This window comes from Gobius niger (assembly GCF_951799975.1).
Source record: "Gobius niger genome assembly, chromosome: 1".
Classification (NCBI taxonomy): domain Eukaryota; kingdom Metazoa; phylum Chordata; class Actinopteri; order Gobiiformes; family Gobiidae; genus Gobius; species Gobius niger.
The window spans coordinates 34,935,800-34,963,325 of NC_136852.1; the positions used below are offsets into that span (position 1 = coordinate 34,935,800).

Sequence of the window (27,526 nt, forward strand, 5' to 3'; positions counted from 1 at the left end):
TTCGTGAGGGAGAGTGCGTCTGAAAGTCACAGCTCGAATTTCTCTATTGAGTGAACCTCAGACTCAGAAGGTGCCCTCACTGAGGCCTGAGTGGAAGGGTGTAGGGGAAGGGAGGAGGGAATGGTTTCGGAAAGGCCCCAGAGTCAATTGACTGAAAAAAAAAAAGTCCATAGCGTTGGTCCGTCGCCTTTTGTGCTCCGCCGCCCGGCTCCGGTCCGACACTTTAGTGCTCCGACAGTCTTCCTCTCTTCTCGGTTGTGCTTTCATCAGCTCGTATCTGCCCCTCTGATACACGTGTGAGTGTGATTGCATTTGGGACCTGTAACTGACTATCAGGCATAAAATGGCAGCATCCTTTGAGCAGATGAGAGCAAACGTGGGGAAACTACTCCGAGGAATCGACAGGTACGAGCATATGTCTGTGGTACTAGGCTCACGCCGCTGTTATGCTAGGCTAACATCATGGAGCTGGGACGCTCTAGATTCTAAACGATTCGCCCGAGTGGGGGTGGTGTAGTAGTTGCCACTGATTCTTTAGTGTACCTTGATGAGCTTTGTACTTCTTGCCAAAGAGGGGAGAGCGGATGGGTTGGGTCACATAAGACATTTCTTAGCTTTTTTGCCAAGGCTTTCAGTTTCAACATTTTGAGTCAGTTGGGTCACTCTTCTGAACGGTTGACACATGAACATTTATCTATGACAGGATCACCAGTATTAAATAAGCAGTGAACTTTAGCATGAGTCATCATTATTGAACCCAAGCATGAGAACAACAGTCTTTGTATTAATACATCCAATTCTTCATCCACCACTTCTTCAAAGACTCCAAAGTTTTTCTTCTGTTCTGCACCCACCTTGCAAAAGCAGATATGCGAAATTACAATCAGGTTTAGTTAAGGCAAAGTACATACATAAAAACATCAAGACATGGGAAATACACAATACATTGGGGCAGGTGCTGGAACTATCAAATTATAATTCTAAGCACTAACACTAACGGCTAATCCGTAAGCTTTCATGGGGTCAACTGTTAGATCTCTAGTCTATGCAGTTAGTGAACTGGAGCTTCAGAGCTGCTTCTTTAAAGTTATTGGTGAAGTGCAGGCCAAACAAAAGCGCATGTCGCCCCATACTGTATAGTGTCCAACTACAACATAGTGTCAAAATAAAGACATTTAAGGAGAAATAAAATCCAAATGAGCCATACATTTCTCTTTAGCCTTATTTTATCTCAACAACTGTTTCGTAAAGCTACCTTATGCAAATGATGCAAGTTTCTACTAAATGAAAACAAAAGCACAAACTGCTTCATTTAAACCATTGACTGAGGCGGCTCTTTCACACACTGACATCTGACTGAGCTGTGGTGACGACAACATGGATTTTGTCACTTTTATAAAGTTTGGCTTGTGCAGAATCTTTTTATATATTTTAATTATTATTATTTATTATTAAATGTGCACCTGTCAATCAACAGTGGTTGCGTATGAATCACTCTAGGGTGGGGGCGAGGGGGGTGGGGTATTGGCACAGTGGCACCAGAGGTCCCTATGCTAAAGTGGCTATGATAGTTAGCACCAAGGCTCCTTTTCCTGACTCCTTCCTAACGGACAGCCCAATTCGGAAGCATCTTGTCATGGCGGACGCTGACGCACGTCCGCTTTGGCGTAAGAGCTCTTACCAATCTGCTCGTTTCGGACACAGCAAGAGACCCAACCAATGGCCGCTGGTTGCTCTGCTTTGTGACGACGACACTAGGGGCCGCAATTGCTGTAGTATCTCCATAGAGCCGCTAGTTTCCCATTGGAATGCATTAGACGCGTTAAAAACAACTATGAAACCTGGTTTCTAATTTTCTTAAACTTTCTACAGCTTGATATTCCTCCTGTGATAACGCTGTCTTGGTTACAATTAAAGAAACCAGGCGGGTTTTCTCAGACTGTTTGCATTGGAGCTGTGCGAACTACACGTCACGCAAGGGCCGAATCTACAGTGAAGGTCCTGCCCTTGTGCCTTTTTAGGAACATGCTTCGTCAGACCTGGGGAGGGGGAGTCTGTAAATCCGCCATGATTTCCCCTCGAGCGTAGTCATTGTGGTAAACGAGGAGGAGTGAGGAGGAGTTGTCTATTCTTAACAGTCTATGGACCCAACCCACCCCACTCTTTTTATGTTTCCTGTATAACAGCTTAAGTTTAGGGAAAGGTAGCACATGTGACAGTGTTAGGATTTGTAGTTGTTATGGACAAAAAATGTGTTTTTATATGTTTTAATACATGCTTTTACCTAAATTAGAAACAACAAAAGTAAGTAAGTGCTTTCTTTGTCTTTGTACAATTGTACAAGGAAATTGCGTTAGTTGTTTCGTATATCATACAAAACAGCTTAAAGGTACACTGCGTAACATTTTGAACTGTACTGTTGCCGGCTAAACAAACATGCTCCTAATGACCAGCTCAACACAGAAAATGCTATGACTGCATTGGGTGATCAAACATTGGATCTGGATGAGGACCTAGCCTGTTTAAATCTCAAATTCTACTGCCTTTATTCACATCTCCATGGAAACGAGCTGGAGACGTACCCACTCCCGGTAAAGTTTACAGTCACCTTAGGAGGGGTGAGCCTCATAAATGTTTGTTTGAACATTTATGAGGTATTTTTCAATGATGAAAATATCTGTGATAAAATAAATGCTTGTATTTAAAATGTATTTATTGGGTAAAATTCTACGCAGTGTGGCTTTAAAGGAACAGGCCAGCGTTCTTCCATACTGTGATTTGTTCTTACCTGAGCTTGGATGAGTTGATACGTACCAGTCTGGTCTTTGTGCGTGCCTGTGGAAGAGCGTGGTAGCTTGCAACTTCACCCCCGTTTGGAGCTATAGGAATATAGCCAAATACTAACAGCATATTTGGTGGTTTTGCGTGACTGAGGGCACGCACAAAGACCAGACAGGTACGCTTCAACTCGTCTGAGCTCAGGTAAGAATATATCTCAGTATGTAAAAGCGGTGGCCTGTTCCTTTAATGCAATTTCCTTGTACAATTCTTTAGGGAAACATTTTATGTTCATTATTCTTCATTTTAACATTCAGTGTTGTATTTGATTTGATTTGGACCTGATTCAAGTGAGTCAAACTAGATGAGCCCCTTCTCGACCATTAGAAACCAGTTTGTGGATGCACACAAGGATTATTAAAAATATCAAATGTATCAATGTAAATACTTTCATCTTGCCACCTGAATCCAAGTGTTGTTTTGCATGTTTGAGGTAAATATTACATTTTGTTACAGCAACTAAAGTCATGTTCCTATGTCTAGGTACAACCCTGAAAACCTAGCGACCCTGGAGCGGTACGTGGAAACACAGGCCCGAGAGAACGCCTACGACCTGGAGGCCAACCTGGCTGTGCTCAAACTGTACGTTACCAAGCCTTCTTCAGCCTGTCCTCTTGTAGTTACTGGATACACTGCACTTTACACCACGTTCCAAATTATTATGCAAATTATATTTTTCTAAGATTTTCTAAATCATCAACTCAAATGACATTAAGCATAATTTTCAAGTCTTTAACTGTTAGAGGATAATATGAATGTGATTGAAAAAATCTCCCAGTGATTTTTTTCAAAAATAAATATAATGAACAACGCAAAATCTACTGTTCCAAATTATTATGCAACTCATTGTTCCTATACATATTATAAGTTGTAAAGAACTGAAAATTATCATTTGTTGAATGTGCACCATTAGGAAGTCATATTTGCTGAAATCAAAAGCTATTTCAAAACAATTAAATATTAAATAATGGTATCTTATATACAATGACTACCAAGGACTTTGTGGGGACAAAAAGTATAAACAGTAAATAATAAAGTACACAGACTTTAACAACATTTTTTATAGTCAATATTAGCAGTGCGGTTTTACAATCATAGTGCAAGTGGTTGATAAAGTGACTCAGATAAGTGACGTGACTACAGGGATTATTGCATGTATTTCTGCAAATGGGTTATTGCACATTGTTACTTTAAAGTCTTGTTATACAGTCTAATAGTGGGGATGAAGGCCCTAGCACTCCTTCCTGCACTGAGGGTGCCTCATTCTTCCACTGAAAGAGCTGCTTAGCTCCTCTACAGTCCCGTGCAGTGGCTGGGACAGCCACTTGGGTCTTGGGACAGGTCAAGTTACATTTTAACAAAGGACCGTTATTTGATAGCAGCTTCAAAATTCTTGCATCCATTAAGCTTGTGAGTTTTTGGAGAGTTTCTGCTTGGATTTCTTTGCAGGATGTCAGAATAGCCTCCCAGAGCTGCTGTTTGGATGAAAACTGCCTCCCACCCACATAGATGTTTTGCGTTAGGATGCTCTAAAAGTTCTCAATAGGGTTGAGTTCAGGGGAGGATGGGGTCCACATCATGAGTTTCTCTCCTTTTATGTCTATAGCAGCCAATGATGCAGAGGCATTATTTACAGCAGGACATGGTGTGTTGTCATGCATGATGATTTTGTTATATAAAGAGATCACACCTTCAAGTAGCCTAAAGGAGCAGACCAGCTCCATCCCCATGATTCCAGGCCAAAACAAGACTCCACCCCCTCCTTGCTGACGCCGCAGCCTTGTTGGGACATGGTTGTAGCAGCTGCTCTATTAATCTGATGTGTTTGTCTGGCAGAAACCGTCCTCATTGTGCCTTTATCTACACAAACCCATGTGTGCTCTGAATCAGCCACAAATCTCTTAAAATGAAATATGAAAAGTTTTCATACCTAGTCCAAGGCATTCAAATTCACGCTTTTCATCAGCAGACAGATCCTTTTTCTTTCCCATGTTGCTTGAAAATGATGGTCTGCTTAATAATGTGGAACATCTTTTTTCAGTAGTTTTTCCCTTAACTGGACTTACCTGACAACTACTCATCACAGGCGTCTGAGATTGATGTCAGTGATTTAAAGAGGCCTGAGACGCAATACCATCCATGATCTTTTTAAAATTTGAAGGTGAGCCTCAGGGCCCACCTTCATACTACTTCAAGTGATGCGCTTTGAGAGCTTAATTTTGGTGGGAAAGCGCTATATGTATTGAGACTTTTTACTATCATGTTGAGCATGAATAAAACAAATATATTTATTTATTTTTTATAATATTTGATTCTCAATTTACTTCAAGTTGTGTTTGTTAAAGCATCTTACACTGTTAAGTGTAAATATACATTTTGGACACTGTAAATGTTCTGTGGATGATAAAATCAGCTGTTGTGCGCATGCAAATTATAACTGGAGCCAGGACCAGGGGCAGACGGGGATCGCAGCTAATGCTACTCTTGGCGTCACTCAAAACGGCATAAACATGAGTGGAAGCTGTAGGGACAGGCGCTTCAAACAATTCAATGATATGACTAAAGCAAGTTGCTCATGTTTCCTTTGTGTCTTAAGGTTAGGTCTCAGGACGAGCTCTTCTTCTCACTCTTTTCCTCCTGTGTGTCTGTGTCTGGGGGAAAGTAAACAAAAACTGTTTTGAAAAAGGTTCCTCATTTTCAAACCATTTTTTTTTCTAGTCTGATAAAGCCCAGAAATATTTTGACCTTGCATAAACGTGCGGTGTCTGTCTTGCAGGTACCAGTTTAATCCGGCATACTTCCAGACCAATGTGACGTCCCAGATCCTGCTGAAGGCCCTGACCAACTTGCCCCACACAGACTTCACCCTGTGCAAATGCATGATCGAGCAAACACATGTATCCTTCTGCTGCAGTCGCAGTCTACGGACACCACCGTCATAACATCACACCAACGCTGTGACAAAGACAGGGCCACTACCACACCAACACTCGGACATGTCCAAGTCACACAAACACTATGACCACACCGCACCAACGCTGTGACAAAGACAGGGCCACTACCACACCAACACTCGGACATGTCCAAGTCACACAAACACTATGACCACACCGCACCAACGCTGTGACAAAGACAGGGCCACTACCACACAAACACTCGGACATGTCCAAGTCACACAAACACTATGACCACACCGCACCAACGCTGTGACAAAGACAGGGCCACTACCACACCAACACTCGGACATGTCCAAGTCACACAAACACCATGACCACACCGCACCAACGCTGTGACAAAGACAGGGCCACTACCACACCAACACTCGGACATGTCCAAGTCACACAAACACTATGACCACACCGCACCAACGCTGTGACAAAGACAGGGCCACTACCACACCAACACTCGGACATGTCCAAGTCACACAAACACCATGACCACACCAACGCTGTGACAAAGACTGGGCCACTACCACACCAACACTCGGACATGTCCAAGTCACACACACACTATGACCACACCAACGCTGTGACAAAGACAGGGCCACTACCACACCAACACTCGGACATGTCCAAGACACACAAACACTATGACCACACCGCACCAACGCTGTGACAAAGACAGGGCCACTACCACACCAACACTCGGACATGTCCAAGTCACACAAACACCATGACCACACCGCACCAACACTGTGACAAAGACAGGGCCACTACCACACCAACACTCGGACATGTCCAAGACACACAAACACTATGACCACACCGCACCAACGCTGTGACAAAGACAGGGCCACTACCACACCAACACTCGGACATGTCCAAGACACACAAACACCATGACCACACCGCACCAACGCTGTGACAAAGACAGGGCCACTACCACACCAACACTCGGACATGTCCAAGTCACACAAACACCATGACCACACCGCACCTACGCTGTGACAAAGACAGGGCTACTACCACACCAACACTCGGACATGTCCAAGTCACACACACACTATGACCACACCGCACCAATGCTGTGACAAAGACAGGGCCACTACCACACCAACACTTGGACATGTCCAAGTCACACAAACACCATGACCACACTTCACCAACGCTGTGACAAAGACAGGGCCACTACCACACCAACACTCGGACATGTCCAAGTCACACAAACACCATGACCACACCGCACTAACGCTGTGACAAAGACAGGGCCACTACCACACCAACACTCGGACATGTCCAAGTCACACAAACACCATGACCACACCGCACCAACGCTGTGACAAAGACAGGGCCACTACCACACCAACACTCGGACATGTCCAAGTCACACAAACACTATGACCACACCGCACCAACGCTGTGACAAAGACAGGGCTACTACCACACCAACACTCGGACATGTCCAAGTCACACAAACACTATGACCACACCGCACCAACGCTGTGACAAAGACAGGGGGTGTGGGAGTGCGGTGGGTTGTGTTTGGGGGTGTGGGTGTGCAGAGGGTTGTGTCTAGGGGTGTGCAGTGGGTTGTGTCTAGGGGTGTGCAGTGGGTGGTGTCTGGGGGTGTGGGTGTGCAGAGGGTTGTGTCTGGGGGTGTGCAGTGGGTGGTGTCTGGGGGTGTGCAGTGGGTTGGGTCTGGGTGTGTGCGGTGGGTTGGGTCTGGGTGTGTGCGGTGGGTTGTGTCTGGGGGTGTGCAATGGGTTGGGTATGGGTGTGTGGGTGTGCAGTGGGTTGGGTCTTGGGGTGTGCAGTGGGTTGTGTCTGGGGGTGTGCAGTGGGTTGTGTCTGGGAGTGTGCGGTGGGTGGTGTCTGGGAGTGTGCGGTGGGTGGTGTCTGGGGGTGTGCAGTGGGTGGTGTCTGGGAGTGTGCGGTGGGTGGTGTCTGGGGGTGTGCGGTGGGTGGTGTCTGGGGGTGTGCGGTGGGTGGTGTCTGGGGGTGGTGTCTGGGGGTGTGCGGTGGGTGGTGTCTGGGGGTGGGTGGTGTCTGGGGGTGGTGTCTGGGGGTGTGCAGAGGGTGGTGTCTGGGGGTGTGCAGTGGGTGGTGTCTGGGGGTGTGCGGTGGGTGGTGTCTGGGGGTGGTGTCTGGGGGTGTGCAGAGGGTGGTGTCTGGGGGTGTGCAGTGGGTGGTGTCTGGGGGTGTGAGGTGGGTGGTGTCTGGGGGTGTGCGGTGGGTGGTGTCTGGGGGTGTGCGGTGGGTGGTGTCTGGGGGTGTGCGGTGGGTGGTGTCTGGGGGTGTGCGGTGGGTTGTGTCTGGGGGTGTGCGGTGGGTGGTGTCTGGGGGTGTGCGGTGGGTGGTGTCTGGGGGTGTGCAGTGGGTTGTGTCTGGGGGTGTGCGGTGGGTTGTGTCTGGGGGTGTGCGGTGGGTGGTGTCTGGGGGTGTGCAGTGGGTTGTGTCTGGGGGTGTGCGGTGGGTGGTGTCTGGGGATGTGCGGTGGGTTGTGTCTGGGGGTGTGCGGTGGGTTGTCTGTGGGGGTCCGGGGTCTTTCCTTGACTACAGTGTCGCAGCAAGAGGAGCGGCCCATCCGACAGATACTGTACCTGGGGAACCTGCTCGAGACCTGCCACTTCCAGAGCTTCTGGGTAAGAGTCTGGCTGTTGTAAATACAAGCGGCAATAGTGAAATGAACTATTTTCCTGTGGATTTACGTCTGGCAGAAGTAAAGGAAAGAAATGTATAAATGCATTAAAGGGATATTTCAGGATTTTTGACAGAGCGTCATTTCCTAGTTATCCAGAGTGTTGCTGATTTCTGAAGATATTTTTTTTTGTAATTCATGCAGTTCTTGTATTTGAAGAGTTTCGTGGCGCTAGGCTAGTGCATGTCTATGGTATCAGCTAGCCTGCATTAAAAACAGTGTGACCCGCTCCACAGAGCACCTGAGGCAAATCACTTATAACACCAGACTAACCATATACATGTCTGTGTCGATAGAATTATTTTTGGAATATAACTGACCTGCATCACATGAATGATCGCATTTTGAGGGACTATTTTCTAGCAGATCCCTCCGCCACTGCATAGCTTATACAACCACGAAGCTGATGCTGCTCAAATATAAGGTATTTTAAATGCAACATGGTTAAAATTATTCTATGGACACAGACATTTATATGGTTAGTCTGGTGTTAAAAGTGATTTGCCTCAGGTGCTCTGTGGAGCGGGTCACACTGTTTTTAATGCAGGCTACCCTTGCACTAGCCGAGCGCCGCGAAACTCTTCAAATATAAGAACTGCTTGAATTACAAAAAAAATATCTCCAGAAATCAGCAACACTCTGGATAACTAGGGAATGAGGCCCTATGTCAAAAATCCTGAAATATCCCTTTAAGTTGAGAAAACTCTGTGCTACAGAGCAGCCTCGAGGAGAACCGGGAACTTATAGACAGCATCGCCGGCTTTGAAGACTCTGTCCGCAAGTGTAAGTATATGCACATCAGAGGTTCTTTGGTCGGTCTCTGAGCCACACCATACCCAGATGTTGACTCTGAATGTTGACTCTCCTCTCTGCAGTCATCTGCCACGTTGTGGGCATCACATATCAGACCATCGACCGCCGCCTGCTGGCCGAGATGTTGGGCGACCCGCTCGGTAAGATCATGTCGGATGAGTCAAGTGTGTAGGAGTTGAAAGGATTACAGATAAGAGTGTAATGTGTGTGTGTGCATTGGTGTTTAGACACACAGGTCAAACTGTGGATGAACAAATACGGCTGGACAGAGGACGAGAATGGACAGGTGTTTATATTCAACCAGGAGGAGAGCGTTAAACCCAAGAACATCGTGGAGAAGATCGACTTTGAAAGTGAGTGCTCTGTCCCCATTGTCACAGGTTAGACTCCTCGATTCTCTGGTTTTAGCCCCACCCACTGGAGAAAGGTAGCAATGCACGTGGTCAGGGATTGAAACAATCTGTGGAGACAAGTTTGGAGAATTGAGATGCAGCAAATGATGTGTGACTTTTAAAACTTGCTGTGGAGATTAGAAACCCAAACATTCAAATCAGATACACTGAAAGTAGCACACATATGAAGGTTTTTCAGTGATGGGATAATGTCACTGGTGAGATTTATTAATCGTTTAACACCAGTGAAGTGGCAATTTTATGAAGAAAAGTACTTTTTAAAAAAATGAAGGGGCATAGGAACAGGGAGTGCTACACAGAACTCTAAATTTCTCAAGGCCCATTAGTACAGTATGGCAAGGTCATCGGACGTCTCTGGAAGTTCACCATCCACACCCACCACAGCTATAGTGGATGGGGATGATCATCACAAAAACCTGCCATGATGATATTCTTGCCAGAGCGAAACATGTGCAACTGTCCAAAAAGCTAAAAGGTGCATTAAAGGATCGAAGTAAAGCGTGTGACTGATGAGTGAATATGTTTCAGGCGTCTCCAGTATAATGGCTACCTCTCAGTGACGGTGAACCAGGACACGGGGCGTGGCCGACTGAGGACCTGTTTTTATCATCTGTTGTTTGGAATAAAGCTGATTGTGTACATGTGTGTGTGTGTTGTGTGTCTTCTATTTCCTGGTGGAGTGCTGACTGAAGAGTGACTCATGTTGACTTACGCAGTAGATTCCCAGATGAGTCACTTAAAGACATGGGTACACTCTTCCACTATTGGCTAAGTTGGGAAATATAAGGTTTCAAAACCAGCGAAGGTCTTCAAACTCAATACTTTTTGGGACTATTTTTTTTTTTAAGTGCAATTAATCCATCAAGAACCTCTACTGATACAATAAATTAGTACATCAATAGTAATAACAGGGCTCTGTTATTGCATATGTTACTAGATCCAGGTAGGCCTATTGGTCAACGCTTTTTTTTTTTTTTTTAATTATGTCCAATTTGCTTTGAATATTAAAATGTTCCTACATTCCTCTGATGGAGTGTTCGCAGGTTTTAAGAAATATAATCTGCACAGATGTGTTGCAGTTGTGGCATTAAACTGGCTTTAAGCAGCCTTAAAGCCGTTGCTGCTGCCTGCGGGACAGGGCTCACCTGAGGCTGTGGGAGTGGCTCGAAGGTACAGCTCTGCGCAGGCACCACACCGTGTAACACACTGCGCTTTGGGACAGCACCATGAGCAGCTCCGCGGTAGAGCTGGCCCCGAAGGCCGTGATGAGGAAGTCTGTCAGCATGTCTTCAGATACCTCCTTGCCGCAGGAGGACGACGCGGAGTCTGTGTGTTCTGCGTGCTCCGATGAGCTCCTGGGCTCCCAGTCCCGGCGCTGGCTGGCGGACATGCTGAGCGCAGACTCCCCGTTGGACGGCACGGGAGACCCTGACACTGTGGGACGGGATGGCCTGTTTGTGGACCACCACTTCCCCGTAGGAGAACTGGAGATGCACTCCCGCGTCAAGTGGAAGCGCCCCAAGGTAAAAGGCTCCGGAGAGTCACTTCCACTCTCTGTTAGCCTATTGTAGCCTACTTATTACACTAGGGAAGCAGCCAAAACACAACACCAGCTGGCAGCTGGAACTCACAAATCTTAAATGTGGGTCATTTTGGCACATGGAGAAGTGTTAAGCAGTGTGTGGATTTGTGAGTTAGATTGCAGATCTCAGAGCTGATAAGCTTCCTTTTAGGAAACCTAATCAGATGATCATTTACAAGATACCCTATGTCTCTCTAGGCTCCTAGACAATCAGAAGATCAGCCTTGTTTAACATATGCGATGGTTCTATGGCAGTGGCCTTTCTCCTCACAGCTCAGCCACGTTACAATCCTCTTTGGTCTACCCAAAACGGTGCGTTACTTTGTGCGCGATCAGCAGGTTTGACCTTTGTCCTAAGGGGGTGAAAATCCGCCTTCACAAGGCAAACTTGCTGATCCAAGCATTGACTGATTAAGACTTTTATGCTAAAGTAAGAGTACTATATAAAACCAGTGCAATATTATTATGATCCTCTAGTCTTCACAGTACAGTAGTGTACAGTAGTGTCTTTCGCTCAGTAGGCTACAGTCCCAATCTAAAGTTTAACCCTGCTGTCCTGTTGGGGCATTTCGTGCAACTTTTTGCAATTTTTTCCTCCTAATTTGGCCATAACCTTTTCCATCTTCGAGATATTTGAATATTTTTTTGTTTCAAAACGTATTTTGACCATCATTTTCAAAATTGGTCATTGATGCAGCCTGCAGATATTTATTACCCTAATCTCATGTTGTTTTCAAACTTTTTCCACATAATTAAGATAATCCACTTTAGTTCTGCACAAAACTACCAACGTTTGAACAAATAAATATATAATGTATAAAATATTTTACCATTTCATTGCCAATGAAAAAAATGTAGCAAAAAAACGGCACACAAAATGGCTCATCTTCCATATGAAAAGTGTGTTTGGGCAGAATTTGGATTTACATTTTAAAACAACCTTGGGTATGTCAAAGATCAGTAGTAACTTTGATTTTCATAGTTTTTTAGTTTTTACGTAAAGTTGAGTTTTCACATTTTCTCCCTAATCTCATGTTAGTGGCATTTTTTGCCCCATTGACTCCCATTATGTTATTTGTGCTTTCTTGTGATCAGAGGAGGTCAAATTTGGGATTTTTATTCAAACTGAATTTCGAGTAGGGGAGAGGGGGGTGATGTGATACAATTTTTTACATTTGCTCCTCTCGAGCTGAGCTAATAATCAGAACTATCTAGTACACAGTCTGGGGCCCAGAACATAGGACCATCAGAACCAGTTAGAAGAGCCTGGGGCCCAGAACACAGGACCATCAGCACCAGTTAGAAGAGCCTGGGACTCAGGACACAGGCCAGACCTGGATTACTGTCTCACTTTACCCACAGCCACTATTTTAGAAAGAACTGCATCTCTAGCAGTTCAGGCTAATCTTTAACGAGCATCAAGCACATGGGTTCACATGTTGGAAGTTCATCAACATGTTTGTTAGAAGTTTTTCTACCTGAAGCCATTTGTTTTGACACAACACTTGATAACGTTCTCAGCAAGAACATTTACTTTTACACGCAATAAACACATTTTTGTGTTTATCCCATGTAAATCCCAGGGAGCACCAGCACCAACCTCTCGTACCTGGCCAGTGTGGAATGGGAGGGGCTTGAAAATATCATGGTCACATGACCACATTTGTGTTCCATTGCCTAGACACAGGGGGTGTCTCACATTGCCCGCTGTCCCACATTACCCCGCTCTCCCCTATTTACCCTGAAATTACATTTTCAATGCATTTCTATGTGAAAAACCTAATATCACAGTGAGGCTGTTTCTGTGGACTTATGAGGCACATGGGGAAGGAGCTTATACGGGGCATTGGGGAGGTCTGTGGGAAGGTGCTACTCATCTCAACTTCGAGATGAGTTGGGGGTGGTTATCCATGGTGGGGGTAGTTGTCAGGTGTTTTTGTTTACAAACATGTTTACAAACATGGCTGTAATCAAGCAGGTCTTTATAAAACACACCTAAACACAGATGCTAAAAAATACACACACACGACCCCCAAACACACCTACACCCCGCCCCAGGCCTAGCCTGACTAACGCCTGACTGCTGTGTGTGCTCGAATCATTTGGAACTGCACAGCAGCCTGAGGCCCATGGCCGAAATGTTCGCATGGATTTGGGAACCAATCACAGAGCGAGGAGGGACGGCAAGATGATGAAAAAAATCACATTTTACATGGTTGAATGTTATCCAGTTTCAAAGAAGAAGGGTGTGCAAAATATACAGGAAATGTGAGAACAGTTAAATAGTAAAAAAAGAGTTATCTTATGTACAATACGTAAAAGCAAAAATGTTAAGGGGCAGAAATATAAAAAGTAAAATATCAAGGTCAGCATTGACAGTGCAAAGTATACAGTCCTAGTGCAGGTTGTCAATAATTGACGCTAATACAGGGAATAAAGCGGCGCTGATACAGAAATGAATGCATGTCGTGTTGCAAAGGGGTTACTGCACATGTTACTTTACAGTCTTGTTGTACAGTCTGGCGGCAGTGGGATGGCCCTGTGGTTGCGCTCTTTCTTGCACTAAGGGTGTCTCAGTCTGCCACTGAAAGAGCTGTTCAGCTACTCTACAGTTCCGTGCAGTGGGTGGGAGGTATGCAGGGCCCCCAGGACAGAGCTGGCTCTCCTGACCAGCTTGTTCAGTCTGTTTTTGTCCCGCTGTGTGCTGGGCCCCGGGCAGCACAGAGCGGGACAAAAACAGACTGCTCCTTCACAACAATAGGTCAGATCAAAAGCTCTCTCCAGGTGGAGGGTGTATGTGCGTCAAAGTCAACAATCAAGAGAAGACTTCACCAGAAAGAATACAGACGATTAACCACAAGGTGTAAACCACAGGAGGCTGATTAGAGTTGGCCAAGAAACATCTAAAAAAGCCTTTACAATTCCGGAACAACATCCTAGGACAGATGAGACAAAGATCCACTTGTACCAGAGTGACGGGTAGAGAAGAGTATGGAGAAAGAGAGGAACTGCTCATGATTCAAATCATACCACCTCATCAGTAAAACATGGTGGTGCACTGCAGCATCATGGCCTGGGCTTGTTTTTTTATTTATTTATTTGAAAAGGGACAGTGCACACTAAGCAACATTATACAATGTAAATATGCCTTAGTTAGCAGAGAAAGCTAATTTTCATCGGTAGTTCCTTTGGCAGATGTCAAAGCCAGCCTAAAGAAGATTCAGCAATTTACAAAACACAATATAGATACATACATGCAAAGTACATAAAAAGAGCAAAGTATACATTTAACTAGTGCTCACACCGTTGGCCTCTCTCTGATTATGTTTCCTTCTCACCCTCATCTGTCTCTCTCCAGGAGCTGTGTACCTCTCCTCAGTTCATCGTCAATGGAGCATCCCACTTGGACATCATCCAGGGCAAACTCAGTGAGTACACCATACAACATTTCTATGAATACAATTTGAACTCCTCTACCTCAAGTGGAGGAGTTCAAGTATCTCGGGGTCTTGTTCACGAGTGATGGGCGGATGGAGCGTGAGATGGACAGACGGATCGGTGCGGCGTCAGCAGTGATGCGGTCGCTGTATCGGTCTGTCGTGGTGAAGAGGGAGCTGAGTCGGGGCAAAGCTCTCGATTTACCGTTCGATCTACGTTCCCACCCTCACCTATGGTCATGAGATTTGGGTCATGACCGAAAGGACAAGATCGCGAATACAGGCGGCCGAAATGAGTTTCCTTCGCAGGGTGGCTGGGCGCACCCTCCGAGATTGGTTGAGGAGCTCAGTTACCCGGGAGGAGCTCGGAGTAGAGTCGCTGCTCCTTCACGTCGAAAGGAGCCAGCTGAGGTGGCTCGGGCATCTGTTTCGGATGCCTCCTGGTCGCCTCCCGCAGGAGGTGTTCCAGGCATGTCCTAGTGGGACAAGGCCTCGTGGAAGACCCAGGACACGCTGGTGGGACTATGTCTCCGAGCTGGCCTGGTGTCGCCTCGGGGTCCCCCCAGAACAGCTGGAGGAGGTGTGTGTGGACCGGGAAGTTTGGGCATCTCTGCTGAGACTGCTGCCCCCATGACCCGGCCCCGGATAAAGCGGAAGAAAAGGGATGGATGGATGAATACAATTTACCGAGCAGGGGAGACACTTGTTAAGCTGCTGCTATTAAAGATTAAATTGCTAATCGCATGACATTTTTTCTGTTGCTCTGGGATATGTTTCAGAACAGATGTGTTCTAAACATTAAGTCCACTACTCAAGACAACTTGTACAAACAGCAAAACACAACGGGTCGATCTTGTGTTTCTAAAATCAGATTGCAGATTAAACTTTTGCGCAGATGGGTGGGGCGCACTGCGAAATCTTCAACTTCATACTGGCACAGTAGAAGTGGACAGACTAGTCTACTGCGCACTCCTACAGACCATACTACACTAGAGATTCCCCCGTGCTCTAGCACTATGGCAGGACCATCAATATTGGGACATGGACGGTGTTCAAGTCACAGTGGGAATAATAGATTGCAGTTTGTCCTGCGCGTGATGTTAATGTAAAGAAAAGGAGAGTGAAGATTGTTTGTAGCACAGCACGACCCCGCCTCGTGTCTCTACGTAAGTGATGCCCTCAGGTACTGGTGAAAGCACTGGCTGCTGTTGTATACCAACTTAATCTTGAGTTATGAGTTACTAAGAGTGGAGTGTTTCTTCGAACATGTCAGAGAAATGACAGTGATGGACCTTTGCAGCATTTATATCACAATCAAAGTGCTTACATTTTCGTCAGCTTATTCTCCTGTAGAAACTGAGATTGGTGTTTCCGAGATGTTTCAAATGAGTTATAGGAGTGGTTGTTTTCCATTTCTGATCTCAACCCGTGCTCTGATGAGATATTTATTTATTGATGTATTAGTTATGTCGATATCAATGTCCCACATACATGTGCCATATGTTTTATGTAGAAAAAGATGTAAAAAGATTTTCAACAGTAAGAGTTTAAACAATGTGCCGTACAATGTGATTTTTATAAACTTACACTAACCAATCAAACAATTGAACAAGAATGCTACTAAACCTCAAGAAAAAAATAACAAAAAGGAAGGAAAAGGGAACAATAGGGAGTATGAAGGAGTCAAGCCAAGTCTCAAAGAAGGCACTAACTGGTAACTACAGCTTTTAAAATGAGTACCAGTTACCCCAGAGTACTGTATTATTTCCACTTTAAGAAAAAGGCTTAGCATCATTAGTCCAAAGCGTCCACAATGGGGCATTTGCTGATTTCCAGTGAAAGAGGAGATGGCGTCTCCCTATCAAAGAGATGAAAGCCAACACCTCTAACTGTATGAATGAATGGTGGGTGTGTCTTATGGAGGACCAGGACTGCCAGGTGAATGGGAAAGACGGCCTCTCGAAGGGCATCTACTGTCTGGAACTGTCCACTTTTGTAAACTTTCCTTTCCATCCATCCCTAAAGGTTCTCAGTTGGATTTAGATCAGGGAAACACACAGAACAGTCCTAAAGAATGTTGTTTTTCTGCTGGAAGAAGTCCTTTGTCCTGTGGGCATTGTGAACTGTGGCGTTGTCCTGTTGAAAGACCCAGTGGTTCCCACACAGACAAGGGCCCTCAGTCTGAAGATATCTTTTTCTTTATATGTCTGTTTAGATTGATCCAGCTTTACTTTTCTAAGTACCTACCAATTTCAAATTTTAAAGGCTCCCATTTTTCCCAAACAAAGCCTTATGCCATGTGTAAAGTTGAATTGGTCTGCCCATTTCTTATTTTGCATCACTATGTTTCAAAAGAGCTATTCATTTTCCAATAAGCCAAAAATGTCTTCAACTCCAGTAAAAATAGCATATTTATAGAAAGAAAGAAAAAATTATACTATCTTTATTCAAAGATTTTGATACAAGCAAATAGTGCCATTCCAGCAGACTGTGCCCCTCTTTGTATGCAACAAGGTCTGCTATGGCAATGAAATTCACAGTGCAGAGGCACCACCGTAGCCTGGCCTTAGCCGTCCGTAAACTCCGGTCAATTATCATTTCCCTACATGTACGTCTGGGTCTGATCTCAGTGGCCGCGTTACATCGGTTGACGTTCTACCTACCATTCAGCGAGCAGGGGAGGCGGGGCTTATAGGTGATGTCAAGCATTTGCGCCGATTTACGCGTGTAGTTGGGTAATGGCGGCGGATACGGAAGTTATGGAAAGCTCTTCAATCAGGGCTTCCTCGGCTCCCAAATATCCAGAAATTAAAATTGAAGCCTTGGAATGTGCAAGGAATGACCCCAAGAGTTATCATGGCTCGCTTCACTCACTCGGGCGCATTACATACGTCACGAACAAACGCTAGCAAAAATCAGATCCAAATCGTTTCAAAGGTGTTCACCCCTCCCACCTGACAACGGAGCTCAATTGACAATGTTAGATCATGGAGATGTGTTATACATGCATGCTTCATCTGAGGCTGTACACGTTCTTGACACTGTGTACCTTGGAGCCCTGATGTTAAAGGGGCTAGATGCAAGTTGGCCATTTTATACTCACTACTGCCACCGCAGGTCATACGTGTAACTGCACCTTCTATATTAAGCTTGTGCATGACGGCACTTCGGACCTGAAGCAACACCTATTTGAGTGGCAGTGCAGGATTTTAGAGGCAGTTGTGGTGAACAGGTCTGAGCTCATTCTACACATTAGGACATGGCTGGAACATGTAGGGGGAAGAAAATACTTAATTCTAACATTTTTAAACTCCATATAGTCCCTTTAATTTACAATCCTAAAAGCCTTTGCACATCGTTGCATACTGCACGAATGTGTGGGCTGGTCCTATTTGTCTGTGCGCAGGCTAAAACCTCTTCATCTACAAATCTATGCTAGGGCTCCTCCCTCAGTATCTGTCTGACAACATACTGCCCAGGAGCTCATGTGTCAATAATATGCGATCTCAGCACTTTCTCATGTTGTCTGAACCATCAGTCAGAACTGAGCAGGGGAAAAGGCGTTCAGTTTTGTTGCTCCCTTTTCCTGGAATGAACTCCAATTGGACTCTAAGCTTTATGAGTTGGTCTCACTTCATATCAAGAGACTTTTAAATGTTTGGCTAAGGTTCATGTCAAGTTTATTTATAAAGCTTATTTAAAATAACCATCGCTGCCCAAAGTGCTGTACACAGGCAAGACAAAATTCATCAAAATCAAAAATACACAGTTAAATTACAATCATAACTGTAAAGCAATAACAAGAATCGCCAAAAAATCCTGCTCAGCTTGTGTCGAAGGCCCGTGCAAACAAATGGGCCTTCAAAAGAGATTTGAAAACTTTCAAAGACTGAGCTGTTTTAACACTCAAGGAAGACTCAGACAATGGGGAACAGAGGATGAGGTGTCTGGGGAGTGTCTGTCATGGAAGGACAAGCCCCTACACGGGATGTACCACCCAAACATAACTGAAGAAATCCTACCAATGGCTGGACAGAGCTGGACTGAAGGACGGACCACCAGACAAGCCCCCAGGTGTAGACTGTGCAAAGAGGTCAATGAGACAATCATAACACATAACTGCAGGGTGTAAGATGCTGCAGGAAATGTTTACATGAAGCACCATAACCAAGTAGCTTGCCCAAGGTCAAAGTGGGAAACACCTCCAAAGGTGGTCGAGAATGACCGAGCCAAGATCCTGTGGGACTTCCAGATACAGACGGACAGAATGGTAATGAACCAACCGGACATTGTGGTGGTGACAAAGAGCAGAGGAAAGCCATTGTGGTCGACATAGTAATACCAAGCGACTTCAACATCAGGAAAAAGGAACACGAGAAACTAGAGAAACACCACACCCCCATAGTATTCCTCACAAAACCGTTAAGAAGTACCCTGGTAACACAAAACTAAGGCAACACATAACTTAGATAAATAATTAACTATAAAACTTAAAGACTATAAGGGCATGCATAAAGAAGATTCAAATAAAATTTAATAAAGACAACAACAATTACATAGAACAACAGTGTGAGTGTATTTCAAGATGGGGCCATGTACAATCAGTGTTGGGTAGTAATTGAATTCATGTATTTAGAATATGTATTTAGAATACTCATTTTGGGCAACTGTATTAAGGTACAGTTACTTTAAGAATTATAGCTACTTTCTTGATATCAAAGGAATACATCACAGTACCCAATAATTAAATTTCAGCTTCATAATTTTAACATTATGCATTAGCATTATGCAAATTAACTTGAAAGTATTCTAAGTATTAGTCATAGTCTCTCATATTCACACATTACTTTCTCCTGTTGCGGATGCCATTTTAAAAATGTTTGACCATTCAATAAACTTTTCTTATTTTACTGCCATGACAATGGCCTCACACCCCATGAAACCAAAGGAATTACCCAAATCAAGCTTGTGACCTGACTGTGCTCCTCAGACGACTGCTGGCTGTTGTCAGCCATCGCTTCGCTGTCCATTCACCACACGCTCTTCCAGAAGGTGGTTCCCCCAGGACAGGACTTCACAGAGAACTACAGCGGCTGCTTCACCTTCAAGGTATCATCCACACTGCTCTTCTGAAAGCACTGCAGACTAAGACGCTTATGTTTTGGCTGGTCAGTTATAACATGTGGATGTGGGAGGCTTGCTTTCTGATTGGGTGGTGATGTTTTCTGATTGGGTGGTGATGTTTTCTGATTGGGTGGTGATGTTTTCTGATTGGGTGGTGATGTTTTCTGATCGTGTGGTGATGTTTTCTGATTGGGTGGTGATGTTTTCTGATTGGGTGGTGATGTTTTCTGATTGGGTGGTGATGTTTTCTCATCGTGTGGTGATGTTTTCTCATTATGTGGTGATGTTTTCTGATTGTGTGGTGATGTTTTCTGATCGTGTGGTGATGTTTTCTGATTGTGTGGTGATGTTTTCTGATCGTGTGGTGATGTTTTCTCATTGTGTGGTGATGTTTTCTGATTGTGTGGGGATGTTTGCTGATTGTGTGGTGATGTTTTCTGATTGTGTGGTGATGTTTTCTCATCGTGTGGGGATGTTTTCTCATCGTGTGGGGATGTTTTCTGATTGTGTGGTGATGTTTTCTGATTGTGTGGTGATGTTTTCTGATTGTGTGGTGATGTTTTCTGATTGGGTGGTGATGTTTTCTGATCGTGTGGTGATGTTTTCTGATTGTGTGGTGATGTTTTCTCATCGTGTGGGGATGTTTTCTGATTGTGTGGTGATGTTTTCTGATTGTGTGGTGATGTTTTCTGATTGTGTGGTGATGTTTTCTGATTGTGTGGTGATGTTTTCTCATTGTGTGGTGATGTTTTCTGATTGGGTGGTGATGTTTTCTGATCGTGTGGTGATGTTTTCTGATTGTGTGGTGATGTTTTCTCATTGTGTGGTGATGTTTTCTGATTGTGTGGGGATGTTTTCTGATTGTGTGGTGATGTTTTCTGATTGTGTGGTGATGTTTTCTGATCGGGTGGTGATGTTTTCTGATTGTGTGGTGATGTTTTCTGATTGTGTGGGGATGTTTTCTGATTGTGTGGTGATGTTTTCTGATTGTGTGGTGATGTTTTCTCATTGTGTGGTGATGTTTTCTGATTGTGTGTGTGATGTTTTCTCATTGTGTGGTGATGTTTTCTCATCGTGTGGTGATGTTTTCTGATTGTGTGGTGATGTTTTCTGATTGTGTGGTGATGTTTTCTGATTGGGTGGTGATGTTTTCTGATTGGGTGGTGATGTTTTCTGATTGTGTATTGATGTTTTCTCATCGTGTGGTGATGTTTTCTCATCGTGTGGTGATGTTTTCTCATCGTGTGGTGATGTTTTCTCATCGTGTGGTGATGTTTTCTGATTGTGTAGTGATGTTTTCTGATTGGGTGGTGATGTTTTCTCATCGTGTGGTGATGTTTTCTGATTGTGTATTGATGTTTTCTGATTGGGTGGTGATGTTTTCTCATCGTGTGGTGATCTTTTCTCATCGTGTGGTGATCTTTTCTGATTGGGTGGTGATGTTTTCTGATTGTGTGGTGATGTTTTCTCATCATGTGGTGATGTTTTCTCATCGTGTGGTGATGTTTTCTCATCCTGTGGTGATGTTTTCTCATCGTGTGGTGATGTTTTCTCATTGTGTGGTGATGTTTTCTGATTGTGTAGTGATGTTTTCTGATTGGGTGGTGATGTTTTCTCATCGTGTGGTGATGTTTTCTGATTGGGTGGTGATGTTTTCTCATCGGGTGGTGATGTTTTCTCATTGTGTGGTGATGTTTTCTGATTGTGTAGTGATGTTTTCTGATTGGGTAGTGATGTTTTCTGATTGGGTGGTGATGTTTTCTCATCGTGTGGTGATGTTTTCTCATTGTGTGGTGATGTTTTCTGATTGGGTGGTGATGTTTTCTCATCGGGTGGTGATGTTTTCTCATTGTGTGGTGATGTTTTCTGATTGGGTGGTGATGTTTTCTGATTGGGTGGTGATGTTTTCTGATTGTGTATTGATGTTTTCTCATCGTGTGGTGATGTTTTCTCATCGTGTGGTGATGTTTTCTCATCGTGTGGTGATGTTTTCTCATCGTGTGGTGATGTTTTCTGATTGTGTAGTGATGTTTTCTGATTGGGTGGTGATGTTTTCTCATCGTGTGGTGATGTTTTCTCATCGTGTGGTGATGTTTTCTGATTGTGTATTGATGTTTTCTGATTGGGTGGTGATGTTTTCTCATCGTGTGGTGATCTTTTCTCATCGTGTGGTGATCTTTTCTGATTGGTTGGTGATGTTTTCTGATTGTGTGGTGATGTTTTCTCATCATGTGGTGATGTTTTCTCATCGTGTGGTGATGTTTTCTCATCGTGTGGTGATGTTTTCTCATCGTGTGGTGATGTTTTCTCATCGTGTGGTGATGTTTTCTGATTGGGTGGTGATGTTTTCTCATCGTGTGGTGATGTTTTCTGATTGTGTATTGATGTTTTCTGATTGGGTGGTGATGTTTTCTCATCGTGTGGTGATCTTTTCTCATCGTGTGGTGATCTTTTCTGATTGGGTCGTGATGTTTTCTGATTGTGTGGTGATGTTTTCTCATCATGTGGTGATGTTTTCTCATCGTGTGGTGATGTTTTCTCATCGTGTGGTGATGTTTTCTCATCGTGTGGTGATGTTTTCTCATTGTGTGGTGATGTTTTCTGATTGTGTAGTGATGTTTTCTGATTGGGTGGTGATGTTTTCTCATCGTGTGGTGATGTTTTCTGATTGGGTGGTGATGTTTTCTCATCGGGTGGTGATGTTTTCTCATTGTGTGGTGATGTTTTCTGATTGTGTAGTGATGTTTTCTGATTGGGTAGTGATGTTTTCTGATTGGGTGGTGATGTTTTCTCATCGTGTGGTGATGTTTTCTCATTGTGTGGTGATGTTTTCTGATTGGGTGGTGATGTTTTCTCATCGGGTGGTGATGTTTTCTCATTGTGTGGTGATGTTTTCTGACTAGGTGGTGATGTTTTCTCATCGTGTGGTGTTGTTTTCTCATCGTGTGGTGATGTTTCCTCATCATGTGGTGATGTTTTTGACTGTGGTGATGTTTTGGCAGTTCTGGCAGTACGGCGAGTGGGTAGAGGTGCGGATTGACGATCTGCTGCCCACACGTGAAAACCAACTCATCTACCTGAGCTCCCCAGAGAAGCAGGAGTTCTGGAGCTCGCTGCTGGAGAAGGCCTACGCCAAGTGAGTCCCACCTGTGTCCAAGTCCCGCGGCTCTTTCTGAAACCAATTCTCTTTCCTTCTCCTTCCCACTTCCCACACTCTGTAAAGTCACTTTCAGAGAGCGCGCTTCAAAGTAAACGTGGAACTGAAGTGTTTTGGTGCGTGTTTCACTTGAGACTGCTCTTCGGTGTGACACACACCTGTTTCGTTTGCAGCAATGCTGTGTCGGCATGGAGGAGCTCATCAGACACTTCTCCTCACCGCTTGGTCTGTTTCCTTTCCTTCGTGGGAATGCACATTTCGAGTATTTGTGCATAGGAAAAGGAAGGGTTATGGTTAAGGTATAGATTATTTCCCCCATAGGTAGAACAGGAAAAATCTCTCGCACACTGTCTACATGCAACACCAGTGTTCCTTTATTTAATGCAACGTTTCGGCCAGTGGCCTTCGTCCGGCAAAATTCCCCATAGGGAAACATGTCCTCTGCACTTGACCCATCCTTTGATGCCGCCGGGGCAACCCGTAAGGAGCCAGGCTAATGGTCAAAATCACCTGGCTGGAGGATTTACCTATTGTGCATGTTTTCACTTGGTGTGAAACCAGAGCACCTGGAGGAAACACGTCCAGACACGGGAGGAGAAACATGAAAACGCCACATGAAAGGCCCACATGATCCGGGAATCAAACCCAGGACCTTCTTGCTGTGAGGCACGAGCACTAACCACTCAGCTAGTGAGAAGGAGGAAGAGGTTTCGGAAAGAGCCCCTCATGCTTATAGTGGTATGCAAAAGTTTCATAAATTTCCTTTATAAATCATTGGTTGTCTGGATAAGAAACAAACACAGTGATATTTGAGAAGTGAAATAAAGTTTATATGATTTGTGCAAGAATTATTTAAACAAAAGTTAGCCATGTGCATACATTTAGGCACCCTTATCATTTTATTGATTTCAATACCTTTAGCACTAGTTATTAAAACTAAAAATTGGTTTGGTAGCCTCAGTTGACCCTTGACCTCGATACACATGTGAATCCAACAATGGGCGAGGATCGCGCTTTTCCATGGTCCTTCTGGTGGGGAGCTGACATTGCTGTAATATCACCCCCTGGTGGCCAGGGGCGACTCCAAGAGCCACTTGGGGAGCATTGATTGTAATGAGACTTCCGACCTCCAAAGAACGGCTTAAAAGTCTGGCTCCAAAGAGTTTTTCTTTTTCCTAAAATCGCTGTGACCCCTGTGACCATGCTGGGGGAGGTGAAATATTTTTAACCACGCTGTTTTTTGTTTATCAGCCCGAAATTTGGAAGCATTTTCAGTACATTGACTGGGTCCAGAGTCTATCAATCAAGCTCTGGAGCTCTGTGGAGGCTCCGCCCGTCCCGCGACGGTAGGACTTCCTGCCTGTTTGCCTTTTTAAGGAACAGGCTGCGGAGGGGGAGACAGAGCAGCCATTACGGTTCACACACGACTCGGGAACCTTTTTCAATGAATGGGGCTGAATCGGACCCACTCATCTTTATTTTTTTTATATCTGTAAGCTGTGCCTGAATTTGACAACGCCACCTAGTATTTTAAAAGAGCGCAACTGCAGGTGTAGTAGCAAGTTACGATTTTTTAACTATTGTCTTGGAGAGTAAATACTACACTGACAGGGAAGGCGAAGGGAGAGAGGGTTACTGTGCATCCAATTATACAATGGAAACATTTTTTTTCACTCAAACTTGGCTGTAAATACTGTTTAAAGTGACGTTAGCCCGCAGTTAGCTTTGCCCGTTAGCGTGTTAGCTTCTTCTTCGTGATTCCATTAGTGTGTATTGCTTTCTCCGCACCGGTGGCAGTCAAGTTGCAAACATGGTTTTCTGTCCAGAGACACCAGGGGGAGATGAAAGACCCTCCAATCATCCCATAAACACTTGTATTACCCCCACAGGGACTATGGGAAGGATTTATTAAGGTAAACACGTTACTTAGTACTGCTTTAAAACAAGGCAAGCAGTGCAATCAACCAAATACAGAGGTTTAAAAAATAATTTATTACAGAAACTAAAAACAACAGTGAATAATGATGATGCCAGAACAACAAAACGTTAAAATTTAAAAAAAGAGTTTGTTAAAAAAATAAATAAAAAGGACCCAAGAGGTAGAGAGGGGGGGCGGCCAGCAGAGTTTGGACCCGTTCCGACCATCCTTTCCTTGGCGTCTCTGTAGGCAAACAGGCCAAAGGCAGTAATTTGTCCTTTTACACCTTACACGCGGGGGCAGAGTTACTCTGCCCGCCTGCCGTGATCAGTGTCGTACTCTGGCTTCACTGGATGTTGGTGGCGTGACTGGTCCTCCCGCTGGCGTACTCTGGCTTCACTGGATGTTGGTGGCGTGACTGGTCCTCCCGCTGGCGTACTCTGGCTTCACTGGATGTTGGTGGCGTGACTGGTCCTCCCGCTGTGGTACTCTGGCTTCACTGGATGTTGGTGGCGTGACTGGTCCTCCCGCTGGCGTACTCTGGCTTCACTGGATGTTGGTGGCGTGACTGGTCCTCCCGCTGGCGTACTCTGGCTTCACTGGATGTTGGTGGCGTGACTGGTCCTCCCGCTGGCGTACTCTGGCCTCACTGGATGTTGGTGAGTGACTGGTCCTCCCGCTGGCATACTCTGGCTTCACTGGATGTTGGTGGCGTGACTGGTCCTCCCGCTGTGGTACTCTGGCTTTACTGCTGCTGCCGCTCCAGGTGCAGCTTCTGCTCTCAGTCGTCTCCGTGCCTCGCCCAAGCCAGCCGGTGCTCTCTTTTTCATTACCCGCTCCTCTCTCTTCAAATGGTTCAGTGTTCAATTAAAGCCCATTGTCCGCCACCAGCCGCCACGCTCATTGGATAAAAACTAGGTTAAAAACAGTCTGCCACAGGTGTGAGGGTCCAGGTGATTAAAAACGGGAAATAAAAAGCACAGCAATGCACAGCGATAAAAACACTTCATAATAAAAGCACACACAAACAAATAAAATCAAATGTGCAAAATGCTGCGTGCAAATTTATCATCCTGTGACATATCTATGGAATCTAATCAGGAGAAAGGGTATCTAAGGAGGTCAATCGTAAGTGTTTCTCCTCTTTGCATCTTCTCTGAAGAGCGGCAACATGGGAGCCTCAAATCAACTCTCAGATGAGCTGAAAACAATGATTGTTCAACATCATGGTTTAGGGGAAGGATACAGAAAACTGTGTCAGAGATTTAAGCTCTCAGTTTAAACTGTGAGGAACATTGTTAGGAACTGGAAGACCAGAGGCACAGTTCTTCTTTAGGCCCGAAATGTCAGACCAAGAAAACTCTCAGGATGGTGAGAACAGTCACAGTCAACCCACAGAGCAGCTCCAAAGACCTACATCATCATCCTGCTGCAGATGATGTCACTGTGCATCAACTATTCAGCGCACTTTACACAAGGAGATGCTGTATGGACGAGTAATGCGGAAAAGCCTTTTCTCTGCACATGCCACAAATGGTGTGGCTTGAAGTTTGCTAAAGCACATTTGGACAAGCCAGCTTCATTTTGGAATAAGGTGCTGTGGACTGATGATACTAGAATAGAGTTATTTGTGCAAAACAAGGGCCGTTCTGCATGACAGAAAAAGAACACAGCATTCCAAGAAAAACAGTAAAAATGTGGCGGTGGTTCCATCATGCTGTGAGGCTGTGTGGCCAGTGCAGGGACTGGGACTCTTGTTAAAGATGAGGATTCCACTCAATATCAGCAGATTCTGGAGAACAATGTCCAGGAATCAGGACAAAGTTGAAGTTGTGCCGCCGACCCTAAACACTGCTCAGAATCTACTAAGGCTCATGCAGAGGAACAAGTACAACGTTCTGGAACAGCCATCTCAGTCCCCAGACCTGAATATTATTGAACATTTGTGGTGTGATTTAAAGCTGTCCATGCTCAGAAACCATCAAACCTGACTGAACTGGAGGCTGTTGTTTCTGCAAAAGGAGGATGCATGAAACAGTGAGTTCATTGTTTGTTTTGTAGTGCCTACATTTATGCACTAATGCCTAATTTTGTGCAAAATAATTTTTGCACACTTTCCATAAATCATATTAACTTTATTTCACTTCTCAAATATCACTGTGTTTGTCTCCTATATCATATATTGAACAGATTTTTTTATCCAGACAACCAATGGTTTATAAATGAAAATCCTGAACATTTACATGGGTGCTCAAACCTTTGCAGACCACTGTAAGAGTCTGTACACATTTACGTTGTGCAGGATGAAGGGAGGATACCGGGCTCTGGACATGGGCTTTCCACACGAGGCCATGGTGGACATGACAGGAGGAGTGGCTGAGGTGCTGAACATCACCAACCTGCCCAGGGACCTGCTCAGCTTCCTTCGGTCTCTGCTCAACAAAGGAACACTCATCAACTGTGCAAACTGCCAGGTACTGTGTGTCAAGTTCAGGTACAGGCATGGGTTTGAAGATTGTGGTCTTTAAAAGCCCTTTAAGAAGTGATGTTTTTTGTTTTTGTATTGCTTGCATGTACCTGTTTGTTGGCAAATATGCTTCTTATTTA

At 44.7% G+C, this 27,526-nt stretch overlaps 2 protein-coding genes across 3 annotated transcripts in view; both read left to right on the plus strand.

Annotated features, from left to right (window-relative positions):
- Positions 1-219: 219 nt before the first annotated feature.
- On the plus strand, positions 220-10,344 carry eif3k (eukaryotic translation initiation factor 3, subunit K). 2 transcript variants are annotated; one of them, XM_079560200.1, is made up of 8 exons: positions 220-405; positions 3,322-3,420; positions 5,615-5,735; positions 8,345-8,419; positions 9,192-9,258; positions 9,351-9,428; positions 9,516-9,641; positions 10,230-10,344. In XM_079560200.1, exons 1-8 carry the CDS (start codon positions 344-346, stop codon positions 10,259-10,261), a joined length of 660 nt encoding a protein of 219 aa, XP_079416326.1. In that variant the 5' UTR covers positions 220-343; the 3' UTR covers positions 10,262-10,344. The 2 variants fall into 2 exon arrangements, with proteins under 2 accessions (XP_079416326.1, XP_079416325.1); XM_079560199.1 differs by having other exon boundaries at positions 221-405; positions 8,342-8,419.
- Positions 10,345-10,927: 583 nt separating this feature from the next.
- The window catches only part of LOC306965741 (calpain-9), a gene marked incomplete at its 5' end in the record, with an annotated part of 52,452 nt that continues 35,853 nt past the window's right edge, over positions 10,928-27,526 (plus strand). Inside the window, 5 exon segments of the mRNA XM_079560274.1 lie at positions 10,928-11,224; positions 14,642-14,711; positions 19,711-19,829; positions 22,847-22,980; positions 27,222-27,393. Of these exon segments, the coding sequence (XP_079416400.1) occupies positions 10,928-11,224; positions 14,642-14,711; positions 19,711-19,829; positions 22,847-22,980; positions 27,222-27,393 (792 nt within the window).

What these genes read in the sequence shown, in the direction of transcription:
- eif3k (XM_079560199.1), top strand. Translation starts at nt 344, where the DNA reads ATGGCAGCATCCTTTGAGCAGATGAGAGCAAACGTGGGGAAACTACTC. An exon ending in GCCACTTCCAGAGCTTCTGG is followed by an intron (nt 8,420 to 9,191) that starts GTAAGAGTCTGG and finishes TCTGTGCTACAG; the next exon opens with AGCAGCCTCGAGGAGAACCG. An exon ending in GATGTTGGGCGACCCGCTCG is followed by an intron (nt 9,429 to 9,515) that starts GTAAGATCATGT and finishes ATTGGTGTTTAG; the next exon opens with ACACACAGGTCAAACTGTGG.